The sequence below is a fragment of the Vombatus ursinus genome, unplaced genomic scaffold (genome assembly GCF_900497805.2).
Source record: "Vombatus ursinus unplaced genomic scaffold, bare-nosed wombat genome assembly UNPS02014784.1, whole genome shotgun sequence".
NCBI classification, from domain to species: domain Eukaryota; kingdom Metazoa; phylum Chordata; class Mammalia; order Diprotodontia; family Vombatidae; genus Vombatus; species Vombatus ursinus.
Genome location: NW_020954562.1, coordinates 3,020,888 through 3,038,141, shown reverse-complemented (window position 1 = coordinate 3,038,141; position 17,254 = coordinate 3,020,888). Strand labels below are relative to the sequence as shown.

Here is a 17,254-nt window from a genome sequence, read left to right as displayed (position 1 = left end):
TATCTATCTATCTATCTATCTATCTATCTATCTATCTATCTATCTATCTATCTATCTATCTCTATCTCTATCTCTATATACATACATATAATTTTTTCCCTCCAACTACCCTAAAACTGACAAAGGTCTCATGAGTTACAAATATCATCTTTCCACGCAGAAATATAAATAGTTCAACCTTAATAAGTCTCTTATGATTTCTCTTTCCTGTTTACCTCTTCATGTTCCACTTGAGTCTTGTATTTGAAAATCAAATTTTCTATTTAGTTCTGGTCTTTTCATCAAGAATGCTTGAAAGTCATCTATTTCACTGAATGACCATTTTTCCCCCTGAAGGATTATACTCAGTTTTGCTGGGAGATGATTCTTTGTTGTAATCCTATCTCCTTTGCACTCCGTAATATTATATTCTATGCCCTGCAGTCCCTTAATGTAGAAGCTGCTAAATCTTGTGTTATCCTGATTGTGTTTCCACAATACTGGAATTGTTTCTTTCTGGCTGCTTGCAATATTTTCTCCTTGACCTGGGAACTCTGGAATTTGACTACAATGTTCCTAGGAGTTTTCCTTTGGGGATCTCTTTCAGGAAGAGATTGGTGGATTCTTTCAATTTCTATTTTGCCCTCTGGTTCTAAAATATCAGGGAAGTTTTCTTTGATAATTTCTTGAAAGATGATGTCTAGGCTCTTTTTTTTTTTTTTTGATCATGGCTTTCAGGTAGTCCAATTATCTCTCCTGGATCTATTTTCCAGGTCAGTTGTTTTTCCAATGAGATATTTCACATTGTTTTCTAATTTTTCATTCTTTTGGATTTGTTTTACAGTGTCTTGATTTCTCATAAAGTCAGTAACTTCCAATTGTTTTATTCTAATTTTTAAGGAAGTATTTTCTTCTGTAAGTTTTTGGACTTCCTTTTCTATTTGGCCAATTTTGCTTTTTAGGGCATTCTTCTCCTCACTGGCTTTTTGGCCCTCTTTTGTCATTTGGGTTAGGCTATTTTTTAAGGTGTTATTTTCTTCAGTATTTTTTTGGGTCTTCTTTAGTAAGCTGTTGACTTGTTTTTCATGATTTTCTTGCATCACTCTCAGTTTTTCCTCTGCTTCTCTTACTTGCTTCTCAAAATCCCTTTTGAACTCTTCCAAGGCCTGGGACTGATTCATGTTTTTCTTGGAGGCTTTGGTTGTAGGGGCTTTGACTTTGTTGTCTTCTTCTGGTTGTATGTTTTGATCTTCTTTGTTACCAAAAAAAGATTCTATGGTCCGACACTTTTTGTGAAGTTTGCTCATGATCCCAGCCAATTACTTGAGTTATAAACTCTTTATCAAGGTAGAGGTCTGCTTCCAATGTGGAGAATGTGCTATCCCAAGCTTTGGGGGTATACAGCTGTTTTCAGTGATACCTCTAGGGACCTATAAATTTTCAGTTCTTCCAAGGTGATATGATAAGGGGCGAGGTGTTTATTCCTTTCCTGGCCTGTTCTCTGGTTTATGAGTGACCACAAGCACTCTTTTCTGCCTTGGAACTGTGAGGAGGATTCTCTCTCCACTGCCACTACAAGCTCCACCATGCCAGTGCTCCTCCTCACCTCAGGACTGCGCCTCAGAACTGTGACCCAGATCCAAACATGGGCAAAGCAAGAGAATCCTGCACCAGTAGAGAGATCCCTGCAATCCCCCTCTTATCAGCCATTCAATTCCCTCTCTGTCAGTGGGCTGGAAGCTCTGGAAGCAGCTGCTGCCCTGGGGCTGTGCATGGGGCCTGGGGCTGGGACAGAGCTTCTCTCTCACCACAGTCATAGACTTTTCCTATTGACCTTCTAAGTTGTCTTGGGTGTTCATGGGTTGAGAAGTCTGGAAACTGCCACAGCTGCCCACAATTCAGTCCTCTGAGGCCTGCTCCAGGTTTGCTGCAGCCTGTATGCCCATGCTGAACTGCGCTCCTCTACTCACCTGGCGCGATATATCTTTCTGATCAACCATCCAGGTTGCCTGGGGCTGGAAATTTGTTTCACTCTGTCTTTTTGTGGGTTCTACTGCTTTAGAATTTGTTTAGAGCCATTTTTTATAGGTATTTGGAGAGGTTTGGTTGAGAGCTCGAGCAAGTCACTGCTTTCACTCTGCCCTCTTGGCTTCGCCTCTAGGACACTGAAATATAGAGCAACTGACAGCCTCTGCAGTGTTACAGAAATGACTGAGCATAGAACTTAGTTGGCAAGAATGATTCATTAAAGTAGGAAGGTAGCAGACAGCCCTCTTCTTGAACCAGGTGAGTCCTTCCATAGACTACCATTCCACCATCCTCTCCCTCAGCTCCACCACTAGTGGCAACAGACTGTTGAGCAGTGACCTCACGATGCCCTAACATCTCCATGCAAGGGAGCTGGTGCCTCATGGCCTCTCCCCCACCCTTCTCTTGGGGTGATGTCTCAGGGTCTTTCTCCTACAGGACTGCATTGTCCATGAAACTTAAATTGTTTGTTGATTGATATAAAAAACTCTGGCAGAATATGATGGAGAGCAGTATAGAATTTTGTGGAACATTTTTGTGGTTGATAGTCAATTTTCCTGGAAAGGGTAGGGAGCAAGGATTTCTGAGACATTTCACCTACACCACTTCCTTAAAACTCACCTCCTAATGGATTTTGTCTCTACCTAGAAACTGCCTATACATGCCTTGACTTTGGGCATCTGATTTCCTTTAAGATTTCCCTGAAATGATTTGGCATCTTGGAATGTCTCCAACCTCTGGACGGCAAAAGTCTGATTTGGGTTTTGTCAGCTTCTCTCTTTACATTTTTTTCCCTTTCTTCTTTACCCTTCTTTTTATCCTAATTAGCCATGGTAAAATAAATCTATTTTCTCACTAGTGCATTTTATTTATTTAATAGAGTTTTGTTTCTTGTTCTTTATCTTAAAAGAATGTAAGGGCGAGGCTGAAACCACTAGAATTTAACTCTAGTGCCTTATCTAGATGAGAGTACTTTCTGACCCATTTAATCAATCAGAACTGAGTATAAACTGGCCAGTACACCAATTTGAAACAATCAAAGCCATTGTGTGAGAATGAGCCACTCCTTAAGCAATTTGTATAAAGGGGAGAAAGATTAGCAAAATTGGGGAAAAGGAAATTCTGACCAAAGGGAGGACTGAAATGTGTCAGCATTTGAAGATACCAAGGACAATCATTGGGTAGGCTGAGGCAAGTCTTAAGATAAGTCTGGCTCTTTCCTCAACTTCCCCTCCTAGTATCTGTCTATCCACAGACACTATACTATAATTTGCCGTTTTGTTAGTCAAACGTTTCCAGGAAGCTGAATTTTTCCTTAACCATCAATGGACCAAGGCCTAAATATGTAAGGTTAGGTAGAAGCCAATTTTACTTTGTGTTTTCCCCTCTTAACTGGTGTACCTTCTATAAGAGAAAGAAGAAGCACTGGAGAAAATATATTTCTCTGTTTTGGTAAATTCTTTTACTTATTTGTAAGACTTGCTGTCCTACTGAGCAGTCACAAAATGGCATCAACACAAAGCTAGAGAACACTTGCTTAGCTTTCAGTAAATATGTCAAGTGTTGGCTTAAAGGATTTTGTTTTTTTCCTGCAATTCATCAGAGGCACACTGTGGAATTTTTTTTTTTTTTAACAATGCCAAGCAATAACTCTTTTCTCTTGGTTTTGTGCCATTGGCTTTATGCCGTTGAATGTCCTCTTCTACAGAGGAGAGATCACGTCTTTTGGAACAAAGTAGTGTTTTATTGTTTTGTTATATCTGTGAAAATAGGAGCATGGCCATTTTTTCAGTTCTGCGTGAATGCTGCTTTCGACCTCCACACCACTGCACCCCCAAGAAATAAGTACACTTTACTGAGTAGGAGTTTGCTTATATATAAATAATCTGTGTAAATATGGTTTCCTCCTTTTTGACTGTAAGCTATTTGATTACAAAAGTTGGTGTGATATGTCCTTGTGTGCTGTATATCATCACAATGACTTATACCTAGTTGATGCTTAAATATTTGTCACATGAAGGAACATACCAATGAAGCACTGCATTGTTAGACCTACCCTTGTGATCATCCAGTTAATGCAGTTCTGTTTTGCAAACCTTTAATAATTGCCTGCTGAACACAGTGCAAGTCCAAAATCTTCATTTTTCACATGAGGAAACTAAGGCCCAGAAAGGTTATGCTATTTGACCAAGGCCATACAGCTCCTAAGTATGAGAATCCGGATTCATACTCACATTTTCTAACTCTTAGGTCCAACACTTTTTCTGCTATACCACGTGGCCTTCTGTAGGCTTTTGGGAGAATGTTGCTCAGTATTTGTATTTCCTGCTCTTTTCAGAGGCAATGAATAAGTGCCTAAAGGGTAAAAAAAAAAAAAAACCCACTGATTTTCTACTCAAGTTCATGATTTCTTTAGCTGGTGGTAGAACTGCCCTCTCCCTCAGAAACTATTCTTGCATCAACTCACAACATATATTGATCTCCAATTTGATTACATTATTGGTTGAAGTTTTAAGTGTTTTCTGGGTTTAATTTGTCCCAAGTGAACTTAAAAAAAAATGTAATTCAACTCCACTTGAAGGTCTTCTTGTTAAGGACAATGAGGAGTGATGCTGATGATTTGTTATGATCTAAATTCTATCCATATTGAAGATGAAGTCAGACTCCTGCCCACTGAGTTAAAAGGGAAAGTGGGAGAGGGAATATTTAAAGATTTTTGTGTATTTCAATTCAATTGCTAACTTTTTTTAAAACAACATTGATTTTTTCCCCCTAGTTCCTTCTTATTTATGTATACTATACTACATGTCAAAATGAATTCGTAACTAGTGAAGCTGAATGTCTCTTAGGATCTTGAATGTCTGGAATTTTCTATCCTGTGCTAATACTAATCAAAAGCATTAGATTTTGCTTCTACTTGTATCTCCTTAGGAGTTCCAGCTTTACATATATTTATTTATATCAATCAGTGAATCAAACAAACATCTATTAAGCACCTACTATATGCCAGGTACCATGCTAAGTGTTGGAGATTCAGAAAGAGGCAAAAGACAGTCCTTACCCTCAAGGAGCCTATAATCTAATGGTATGAACATATAAATGCATATGTATGTACACACACACGTGTATAAATATTTGTGTATTTATGCGCTTTCACACAGTCACAGTTAAGCATATATACATACATACACACACGTGTATATGTGAATGTATATTCATATGTGCATATATGTATGCTTATAGTCCTCCTGACTCTAAAGGCTGATCGTTAAACAGTAAGACTAGCAGAAGAGCACCAGACCCTGTGGTTAGTAAGGAGTCAGAAGCTCCCACACACAATCTGCTGATTCCTCATGGAGGAGCAATGTCACAGGAAATTATCTCTGCACTTTGATGAGCAGTGCTCTGGCAAGGAGAAATGAGAACCTGAGCGTAAAGGACAGTTCTAATAGAAGGAATGATAGACACACTCACCTTAGTGAATCCCACTGGTGCCTTTGTCAGGCTGCTGTCTGGGGTTACTGCTAAATCGAATTCATGTTTAAGTTAGCAGCCTTGATAGCTGCCTGCTGAGCTGTAGAATCTGTGCTATAGGAAAAGGATTTCACATTTCAGTTTTGATAATTCCACTCTCTAGTTTTGCAACATGTTAATTGCTTGGGGAGCAGCTAGAGAGATTGAACTGAGCGTTGCCACGTATTCCATCAGCAGTGAAAGGCAGTGGATTGTGCAAGACTGTTGGGTTGGTGAGTGGGACACTGTGACAGGGAAGGCTCATGAGGGTAGATGCCACCTAGAACATCCAACCCTATGCATACTCTGCAACAGGCTGGGAAGTATCTGGGATCCTCACTGCCTGTTACTATGTTCTCAGTGCAGATCATCATTGAGGAGGCCTGCATCTGTACCCAGAGACCCCAGCAACGCTAATCTGGAAATCCTGGGCACTTTCACTTGGGCTGTGAAACTTGGAAATTTAAAGAAATAGAAATACGTCCCTGAGACAGTTTGCCATGGAAATCAAGGAGGAAAAAACAGCAGAGGAAGGGCAGCATTTTCTTCAAACAGTCCAGGCAAATGATTTGGGAGAACTCCAGTTCACAAGTAAGTATATTGACTGGCCTCACTATTGCTTTTGCCATTGGAATGACAGAATTCAGACAAAAGCAGAGAGAATCAATGAATCATTTTATATAGTTAGTTTTTTTCTTATAAATATTCTTTTATTATTAGTTTAATGACAAATGATTGAATTGTTTATCCTGTGACCAATTGTGTAGATGTAAGACTTTGTTTTTCTCATCCTCTAGTGGAAAAAAAATGGGCACCCTCATTTATACAATTAAGGTGAAATGCGGGGTACTACACCTGGAACTTTTGAAACTATCTGCTTTCATGTATTGTGGGAACTAAAGTGGTAAAATGGGTAGTGGGAAATACCAGGACCATAACAAAAAGAAACAACCAACCAAAAGCTACCACTACCACCAAAGTCACACATATAGGATATAGGTCCTTTTTCTTATGACTCGCATAATATTCACAATCTCTCCCCGAAATCTTCAAGCTCTCCTTCCATCATCTTTCCTCATGCTAAAATTGCCTACCCAAGCAGTTGGATGAAAAGTTATCCCCAGGTAGCTGGGGCATGGTCACATAATAAAGTTTTGATTGCCTGCACAAACAGCAAAGAGGAAAAGAAAGAAAGGAAACAACCCTCAAACTGGTAGATAATTTCTTTTTGTCTGTGTCTCGGTTAGCACTTACTCAGTGTCTCTCAAAATGTTATTGCTTTTAATTTGGCAATTATTTTTGTTTTCTTTTAATAAGTTTGTTCATGCCTTTTGTTTTTATATCAGACTCATTTCCCCTATGACTATCCCCTCTAACTGAATACATTCTTCTAATGGAAAAAAATATTCATGTAGACCTGACAGAGACCCAGAATCTGCAATAGGGAGAGGTGTTCCCTCATCAGGTTTCTGAAAATAAGATTGGTCATTAGAATGCATTGGAGTTTTCCTGCTCTCCAGAACCCATACTGCCAAGTAATAGCTCCACCTACAGTGTATAAGTATCCCTATCTTCCAGCAGTCCCTTCCACATTGACTGTTTCAATAAAATTCAGGTTGGTTTTAATTTGTTTTTCACCTCTAGGGATTTGGAGCAAAGGCTGACTTGATTTCTGAGAGTTTACAAATCTTCCATTAAAAAACAAAAAAACAAAACAGGGGGCAGCTAGGTGGCGCAGTGGATAGAGCACTAGCGCTGAAGTCAGGAAGACCTGAGTTCAAAGCTGACCTCAGACCAAACACTTGACACTTACTAGCTGTGTGACCTTGGGCAAGTCACTTAACCCCAATAGCTTAAAAGAACAAACAAACAAACAAACCAAAAAACTGTGCCTATCCACTGGCCACTTAGCAATTTAAAATATTGTTGATAAAATTTATTTTTAGATAGACAAATCTAAACAACTACCCATACAAGTCACTCACAAGTTATAGTTGCAAAAGGAGTAAATGGAAACTAGAACTGTAACTAGAGCTTTCACTGATTTTCATAGGTTATTGATAGTCCTTACCCCCGACTGCAGCTGCAAGCAGCCAAGATGAGCTCTTGGCAAGAATGATTAAAGTAGGAAGACATCAGGCAGCACATTAACTTGGTCTGCTCTTTGCCTCACTCACGCCATGGTCATGCCCCAAGGTGATTTCCTCCAGGATCTCACCCCATCCTGCCTTCAGGAAAGTAACCTCCTATGGAGGACGGTGTCAAAGATTCTTTGCTCTCTCATACTGAATTTCTCTTTTGAGACCAAAATTGTTGTTGTTGTTTTTATTCTGATTTGCCTTTCATTCTCCAAGAGGACCATGACATCAGGGAGGTGATGCCATGTTGTGCAAGGGAATTGGATTTAAGTGAGAGGGTGCATTTTCTGATGCTTAACCTAGGCACATTGCCCTGCAATGGAGTAGGCGGACAAAATTGCTGGTCAAGGCTCTGAACAATATAATGTAAAACAGAAGTGCGAAACACAGGCCAGCGTGGTCCTCAATACTCCCTAGTGTGCCAGAACCAGATTAAAAATAATTGGGAAATATTTACCAAAATAAATAAAAATGTAACAAAACATAGATGATGTTAATTTGTGATTTTCTAAATCAACAATTTGGGTTCCTTAAATATTGTTTAGTGATTCCATTTCTATTTCAGTTTCAACACTACTGGCCTAAAAAAGTATTTATAATAGACAGTTCATGCAACCCTGGCTTTTTACAACTTAATATTTGTTCAAAGAAAGAAAAGCTGTCTGTTTTCACTTTAACATATTAGTACCAATGCTCTCCATTGTATTTGACCTGAGTTTTGTTGCTGATTAATGTTGTCTACATCACATAGTTGCAGGCAGTGTGTATGTTATTATTTTAGTTCTATTTCCTTCAAGGTTTTCTTCTTTTTAAAAATCTAAAGGCAATTAATTTAAAAGTATCTGAAACACAACACTATCTGAACCTTTAGGCTGCACCTGGAGCCCAGCATAAAGCACCATAGAGCTATAAATAGGCCTGCCAGGCTTAGAGGTTTGGCCCAGCTTACCATCTGAGCCCTAGAATTGTTCTCTTTATTATACAAGTGATTAATATATTTTGGAGAACAGAGTGTTTCTCTCATGCTTAAGATACCAGGGTCTTGAGTTACACTCTTTGAGTATGAATTGTATTATCCTTAAAAAAAAATCCCGAGGATTTCTATTGCTTCATCATTTGGCACTGACAAATGGATACCTAAATATTCAGTTTACATCATCCACAAATCTTTAAATTCATTTTTGTGGTTAGAGTTGTCAGGGCTTAGAGCTGAGTTAATACAGTAGTTATAATAAGCTTTGGAAAAATTCAGATGATTAGAGTTCACACAAACACACCTTGTATTGGCATTTTTAGTTTGTCCTTGTTTATATTGGAATTTTATTTAAAAATGATAATAACCATGAAAAATTTTAACTCCTTTAAATAGCAAACAGGATTTGTTGTTGTTTTTAATAATATAGAAATGTTTCTGACTGTATTTGGTTACGTCATTTTTCCCCCATGAAGTTAAAAGAAAATGGATCATTAGAAACTAATCTGATGGATAAATTCATTTATCCACATCAGTCTTTGCTTCTTTAAAGGAATAGTAACTGACCATATAGATTATAGAACTGTGGGATCATAGGGTTTAGGGGCCCTGAAAATTATTTAGTCCATTTGTCTATATTTTACAGATGAAGAAACTAAGGCACAGAATAAGTGACTTGCCAAGCTCACATCACATAAGTGATGTGTAGTTGAGTAAGTATTTGAACCCAGAGCTTTGGAGTCCAGATTGAATTCTTTAACTTGTTCTTCATTCCCTATTACCATCATGACTGTCCAGGAACCATGTCACATTAGATTTTTAGGGATCTTTGAGGCCAGCCATCTAGTTCAACCTCTGATTTTACTGATAAATAAACTGATGCCCAGAGGGGTTAAATGAGTTGCCCCAGGTCACACTAGCCTTAGTAAGGAGGTGAAACCTGAATTTAAATTCAGGTTCTCTGACTCCAGTTCCAGCAATATTTCTATGACACCACTATGTACTCATTCCCTTTACCCATGAATCACCCAATATTTTTAGTCTCTCCCCATAATGAATACTCAGTTTCCTACCCTCCCCCTAAATAATCTACACAGTCTAATTAATAAAAATTCAACCCTATCTGGGAAATAAATAGGGTCTTGTAATAATACTTTGGTTGCCTGGAAAACAGTTCAAAACAAACAAACAAAAAACCCTCCAAGGCGACTGAAATAAACCCTTTATATGGAGAGGCATCTAGATGACACAGGAGATGAAGTGCTAAACATGGGGACAGAAAGATCTGAGTTCAAATCCAGCCAAAAATACTCACCAGTGGTCTGACCTTGGGAGAGTCACTTACCTGCTGCCTGCCTCAGTTTCCCCATCTGCACAATGGGGATAATAATCATGAAAATAAAATGGGAAATTTATAAAGCACTTTTTAAACCTTAAAGTAATACATAAAAACTAGCTATTCCTATGGGAGAAGTTTATCAGAAAAAAAAAAGGTCAGCCATTGTGTCATGAAATTCTTTGGCTACAACTGACAAAGTTGATCATCTACAAAGATATAAAGGAACTATCATTGGTAGAAGGAGTATTGATAAAACAGCAAGTCCTTGATGAGTCAGTTATATTATCAGTTCTGTGTAGAAATTTCAGGCATTGCTGGAAGAAGTGGCCAGTCCAATTTTCAATGGCTTGCATGTCTGTCAAGTGGAAAAGTAGGCATTGGCAGTTCTGGATTGCTAGATCTTTGCAGTAATAAATATATTGGACTCATTTGTTCTTAAAAGATTATCATTGCCAGTGTGTAGGTTTACTTTACATCTTGTAGACAAATGAAAATGAGATAGAGGGAGTGTGATATAAGGAGTAGAGACCCGGACTTGAAGTTGGGAAGACTTGGACTGGAATCTTGCTTCAGACTATCTATGTGACCCTGGAAAGTCCCTTAGTCTATGTTTGCCTCAGTCTCCTCATCTCTTCAAAGGGGGTAATAATAGCACCTTCCATACAGGGTTAGTATGAAGATCAAGTAAGATATTTATATATGTATTTTATAAACCTTAAAGCGCTATATAAATGTCATTACTACTACTTACCACCACCACCACCACCACTGCCGCCAATATTACTTCATAATTCTATGAGTTAAAGTAGACACAAAATGAGGAATTATATCTTTTTGATGAACTTATTAACATCTTTTATTTGTAGGTATTCAGAAGAGTGCAAATGAGCCTAAGCTGGAATTCAGCCTTGGTAAGCAACTTTATTTTGATTTTCATTTTTAATTATATCCAAAATGTCAAGAACTTCCAATACTTTGAACACAATTTGTTTGCAGTAGATGGGAATATCTCACTCACTGTATCTATCACTGTATTGGGACATTAATGCATATGAGTCTTTAGTTCTTGGGCTGGAGGATGAGTTAGCATTTTGTTCACGGAGAATAATGTCCTGATCCCTTTCTCTCCCACTTCCCCTCTTCCATCTAGACCTTGAATCTAAGACTGAGTAGTATTTTGCATGATCTAGTATTGGCTATAGAATTTCAGTGGGGGTCCTGGCTAGAATCTGGCAGGGATTCTACTGGTAGGTATTTTCAATTCAGTTCGATTTAATAAACATTTATTAAGTGTCAGGCACTATACTAAGTGTTGGGGATACATAAGGAAAAAGAGACAGTTCCTGCCCTCAAAGAGTTTTAAAATCTAATGGGGGAAGACATGCACAAAAGGAAGGTGAAAAGCTGGGGGTGTGGGAGGAAAACAAGGGGTACCTTTTATGGAGGAGTGGGAACCAGGTAGAGCTGTGGATGAAAGTTTCTTCATTTTTGTCCTATAAGTTTCAAAGGAATGTAAATACAGCTTAGTTATCCACATTTACAGCTTAGCAATTATCCACTGAAACTAGGCACATGTACACCTCAAGTGAAGAATCCAGGCAAGGTTTAAATCGAGGTTTGTCTTCTCTCCATGGTACTGAAAGTAAAACAACAACAACAACAACAACAACAAACTAATGAGGAAGATTTGCTAATGTAATAGTGTTCTACTAGGTTTCCGTCAAACACTTTCAAAAAGATTTTTTTCCTTTGGCCCTCATGACAGCCTCTTGAGGCAAATAGTGCTCTGCATCTGGAGTCAGGAAGACCTGAGTTCAAATTCAGATGCTTACCAGTTATGTGACCTTGGGCAAGTCATTTAACCTGTCTGTCTCAGTTTCCTCATTATAATATTGCATTATTATTCCCATAAAACTTAACTTTATGGGAATAATTATAGCACCCTCCCTCCCAGGGTTGTGAGGATCAAATGAATAATATTTTTAAAGTGCTTTACAAACTTGAAATCACAAGTTGTTGTTATAATTTACAAATTAGAAAACTGAGGTTTTGAGAAGTTTTTCCCTCTTCTTATCAGTACTTGTAACTGGAAATTCATTTAAGGTTTCAAGAACAGTTAAGTTTCACAGAGCCACTGGTCTAGAAATATCATTGTCTGATTGATATGCAGTGATTGCTGAGGAAATTGGCCTTGGCATCTTTAGGGATTTCTACTTTTGAACCCAGAAGATATCTTCATTTGGTATGGTGTTATTTCCATATCAAAAACTTCAGATTCTTAACTCTCACTTTTTTAGAAAGCTAAGCAAACTCCCAAATGAGATGACTGCTCCTATCTTTGAAATTTGCCATATAATTTATACCTAATTATACCTATAATAATTTATATTATTATACTATATATACATATTTTATTTTTCATAAAAATTCATAATGATGACTTTTCAATTTTTCCAATGCTATAGGGTATGATGAAGGGAAAAAAATGAGGGTTTTTAGGCCATGACATTTTTATACTTAAAGCTTTAAGTTTTTTTTAAAAATACATTAAAATAGTTATATACTTGGCAAAGTATTTAAATCTTTCAGGAATTTATTAAGAGCCTGCTATATTTAAAGGCACTCTGCTATATCTTCAGGAAGGAAATTAAAAAGAAAAGGCAGTTGCTGGCCTCAAAAGCTTACATTCTACTTAAGGCCAGAATGATTTGAATACTTCTGTGACTTTGGTCAGAAAGACTACTGATTGATCTGGAAGTCAGAAGATGGGGTTCTGGTACCCACTTGGACAGATCACTTTACTTTTCTGACCCTCAGTTTCCTCATTTATAAAATGAAAGGATTAGGACTGGATTACCTCAAAGATCCCTAGCAGCTCTAATTCCAAGGATTTCTAAATCATAAAAAATCCCATGGCACACATGAATAAATATGCATTTCACTTTGTGTTGACTATTCTTCAACTCCTACTGTATTTCATGTGATCAGACCCTTTTAAATGATTAGACATCACAGAAATGATTCTATTAATGCACATATCACATTCTTTATTTCAGTGGCTGAGGTGATTATTCAATTACCAAATTACCAAGAACAAGAATAGTTCACCCATTTTTTTCCCCAAGGAAGAAATATGAGAAGACACCTCTACCCTACTCCTTTGTAGAGATGGGAGGTCCTCAGTAGGGCAACATTGGATGTATTTTTAGACTTTTTGAAATAATGATCATTTTTGTTGATTGATTTATCTTCCTTTTTTTAAAAATATCATTTGTTGTCTGGGTTGGATTTTGGGAGAGGTAAGGGTGAGAAACAAGGAGAAATGTTGGTGATGTAGAAACAAATTATTAGGAAAATTTATTATGTTTTTAAAGAATACACTCATTCCTTTGGTTTGATAAGGTTTTATTCAAGCTCTGAGTTTATTCACAGAAGTCCCCTCCCCCCATATTTCTCACACTTGCCAACATTAATTGCATTACACTATTACTTCCTGATTTCATTCACTGAAGTCTTTTGGGTTTGCTGATAGCACTTTCATTTTCCCACTGCAAGAAATAATTAAAAAAGCACAAGATAATCCAGATTTTGTTTGTGGATGAATATAATTGCACACCATTCACAGCTCAGAGAAGCTGTTGTTTAAGAAGGGTGCCCATATTCTTCAAAGTTATTCAGGGTTCTATCTGGAAAAATGTGATGGAGAAGCGCTGTCTGCAGAAGGCTGAAGCTGACTGAGAAACTCACTTCTAACTATCATTTGCTCCATTTCAAGAGCATTTTACCACATACATGTTTTTCCTATGTTACCTTGAAGGCATTTAGAGATATAGCTTAATAGATACAATGATGATCTTTGATTCTGGAAGTCCTGAGTTCACATCTTGCCTTAGATACTTACCAATTGTGTGTTTCTAGGCAAGTCACTAAAACCTCTCCATCCTTCAGTTTCCTCATCAGTAAAATGGGGGGCCATAGCATGTCACAGATTGTTGAGAAGATCAAATGAGATATGTGGAAAGTACTTTACAAATCTTAAAAATTTGATATAAATGTTACTGCTACCACCACCACCACCACCACTACCACCACCACTACTACTACTACTATTATCTTTGGAATTAATAGAGCTTCTTTGAGGAAGTATTCAGTGGTTCTTTTGTGCTTTCTATGATATGACTTAAAAATTTGTCCTCCAAACAAATATTTATGATTTACATAAGTAGCAGCCTTATTTTATGCTCACACTAGAAGGATATATGTACTTGTGTATATTGCTTCATATTTAATGTTGTTTCACTTGTGTTTGCACTCTCTCCATGGAGCCAGAGCACCACCCTTCTCTCCCTAAATAGATGATTTTCAATCCAATCCAATGAATCAGCAAGCATTTTACAGTACCTATTATGTGTCAGACAATGTAGTAGACACTGAGAATACAAACATACAGGCAAAAATCAGTCATTGCCCTCAAGGAACTTAGATTGAAGGTGCATTTATTGAGCACCTGCAATGTAGCAGGCACTGTGTGAGTTGTTATGGCTAAAGTCTGATCACTTTTTGGCAGACCTGATAATGAGACTCCTCAAACTCAGCCTAGTTTTTGAATGACAGAGATACAGCCCATTCTTGGGCCCGTGCTCAAAGTCTCTTCAGTTTGTTAGGGTATTGCCAAAGTTTGTGTTTCACTGGTTTAGCCTTTGAGAGCCCAGGGTCACCTCCAAGCCAAAGTGAGGCTTCAGAACAGGATGTTTCTTAGTAAATCCTGATTGATTAATTTATTGATTTGGGAAGGTAGTTAAATCACTTTACCCATGGTTATCCTAAGCATTGTGGCTTTAAAAAAAAGATTTGGTGTTGTTCAGTCCTGTCTGACTCTTTCTTACCCCATTTAGGGTTTTCTTGGCAAAGGTACTGGAGTGGTTTAACTTTTCCTTCTCCAGTTCATTTTACAGATGAGGAAACTGAGGCAAACAGGAATAAGTGACTTGCCCAGGGTCACACAGTTATAAGTGTCTGAAGCCAGATTTGAACTCAGGAAGATGAGTCTTCTGACTCCAGGCCTGGCACTCTAAACGCTGCACCACCTAGTTGCCCCTTAAAGAAATGAGTGTTGAGGTTTCTCCATTGGACAAATGAGGAAACTGAGGCTCAGAGAGGTCAAGCACCTTCACCAAGACCACAGAGAGTAAGAAACAGAGCTAGGACTGGAACTCAGGTCTCTAGTCTGTCAGTCTAATATTCTTCCTATCACATCAGGCTGCCTCGTGAAGGTTTGAAGTTTGGAATTCAATTAAGTGAACTTATGCTAAGCAAGGTATGTTAGTATGTTAAATTTGCTTATACCAATATAACGGTTAGTTTTTGGCAACTAGGTGGTACAGTGGATAGAATATCGGGCCTGAAGTTAGGGAGACCTCAAATCTAGCCACAGATATTCACTAGCTGTGTGACCTCAGGCAAGTCACTTTACCTCTTTTTGCCTCTGTATCTTCATCTGTAAAATGGATAGAAATAGCACCTACCTCACAGATTTGTGAGGATCAAATGAGATAATATTATATACATATATATATATATACTATTATAAAGTGTTTAGCATAGTGTCTGGCACATAGTAGGCATTATTATAATTATTAGCTATTATTGTTGTTGTTATTAGTTTGTTATGTACCAGAGGCAGTTAATTATTGAGCTAGTATTTATTGAACACATGCTATATGAACTGAACATCACATGATTTGCAGGTCAAAATATTTCATGGATTTGGCATCTGTCTGTCTACACATCATTATCATCATCATTGTCAAAAATAAGAATAATAGTCATTTCCAAATAAATGGTATCTGTATAGCAGGTAACATAAGATACATTAGACATAAATCATATTACTCTTCCACAATCAACCTTCATCATTCAATTTCCCCATTGCCATCAAGCACCGGATACCCATTATCAGCTAAATGCTAACTACCACATCCCTCCCTCTGCTCGAGGTATTCCAGAACACTTTGAATCTACTATCATCTTGGTGTAGGGGCCCATCTGCTCTGCCATTATTCCTCAAAGTCCCTGAGGCCTTCCCATCCACCCTGCTCTTTTCTCTGCCAAAGATACTAATCTTTGACTTTTTCATCTACCATGAACTGAATATGAACATGAACATGAACCCTCCTCTATGTGTTGTCTCCTCCAATTAAAACATGAACTTCTTGAGGTCAGGGCCTGTCTTGATTTTTTAATTTATCCTCAGCACTTAGCATAGGGCTTTATATGAAGTAGAAGCTTAAAAAATCTTTTTTTTCTATTCCATCAAATATGTATTTCTCTGGCATTTACAGGTTTTCACTAGTTGGTCCTTTCTTATTTTTATAGTCTCCTTAGGCATTATTCCCTTCCATGTACTTTGTGGTCCAATAATACTGGTTTACTTGCTGTTCTGCACCTATGACACACCATTTCCCATCTCCATACCTTTGCCTTGGCTGTCTTCAATGCCTGGAATGCTCTCTATCCTCACCTCTGTTTCTCAGAATCCCTAGTTTCTTTTAATATTCAATTCAAGAACCAAATTCTATAGGAAGTCTTTCCTGATTGCTTCCTAGCTGCTAGAGCCCTCTCCGCCCTGCCCAAAACTAGCAAGTTTTGATTAATTTTCAAAACAGCAAGCATTTATTAAATGTTTGATCCATTTTCAAACCAACAAGCACTTACTATGTTCTAGGCACTTTGCTAAACATGAAAAGACAAATACAAGCAGAAAAAAAAGTAGTTCCCGCTCTCAAGGAGCTTACATTCTAAATAGGGGGAAGACAGTACATAAAAAGAACCTGAAAAGGGTTTGGAGAGGAGAAGGTTCCTGCAAAAGAGCATAAGTCTGGAGAGTAGTCGGGGAGAGGAAGGGAAATGAGTATTGATATAGAACCTAATATGTTCCAGACACTGGGCTAAGTGCTTTACAAATAATATTTCATTTGATCCTCACAACAACCCTGTAAGGTAGGTGCTATTACAATTTTTACAAGTTGAGGAAACTGAGGGAAACAGGTTAAGTGACTTACCCAGGGTCACATAACTAATAGTGTCTGAGGCTGGATTTGGAACTATAAAGGATTTTATTTGAATTAAAATCTGATCAAGTGAGGGAGAAAGAAAATAGAATGGAAGAATAAAAGAGAAACTGATTCTTATGTTAAAGAAATGTTTTTGTGTCATGCATCCATGCAGATGTTGACTAGTCATTCTATCCCAGCTCATTCCTCCTTTCTAAGGCATCTTATGGAA

At 37.8% G+C, this 17,254-nt stretch overlaps 1 protein-coding gene across 3 annotated transcripts in view; it reads left to right on the top strand.

Moving 5' to 3' along the window:
* INPP4B (inositol polyphosphate-4-phosphatase type II B) overlaps window positions 1–17,254 on the top strand; it is a 920,894-nt gene that overhangs the window by 431,259 nt on the left and 472,381 nt on the right. For all 3 annotated transcript variants that reach the window (XM_027866808.1, XM_027866807.1, XM_027866809.1), the window contains exons 5-6: window positions 5,882–6,111; window positions 10,837–10,881. In XM_027866808.1, the coding sequence (XP_027722609.1) occupies window positions 6,021–6,111; window positions 10,837–10,881 (136 nt within the window). In that variant the 5' untranslated portion in view covers window positions 5,882–6,020. The remainder of the gene's footprint in view (window positions 1–5,881; window positions 6,112–10,836; window positions 10,882–17,254) is intronic.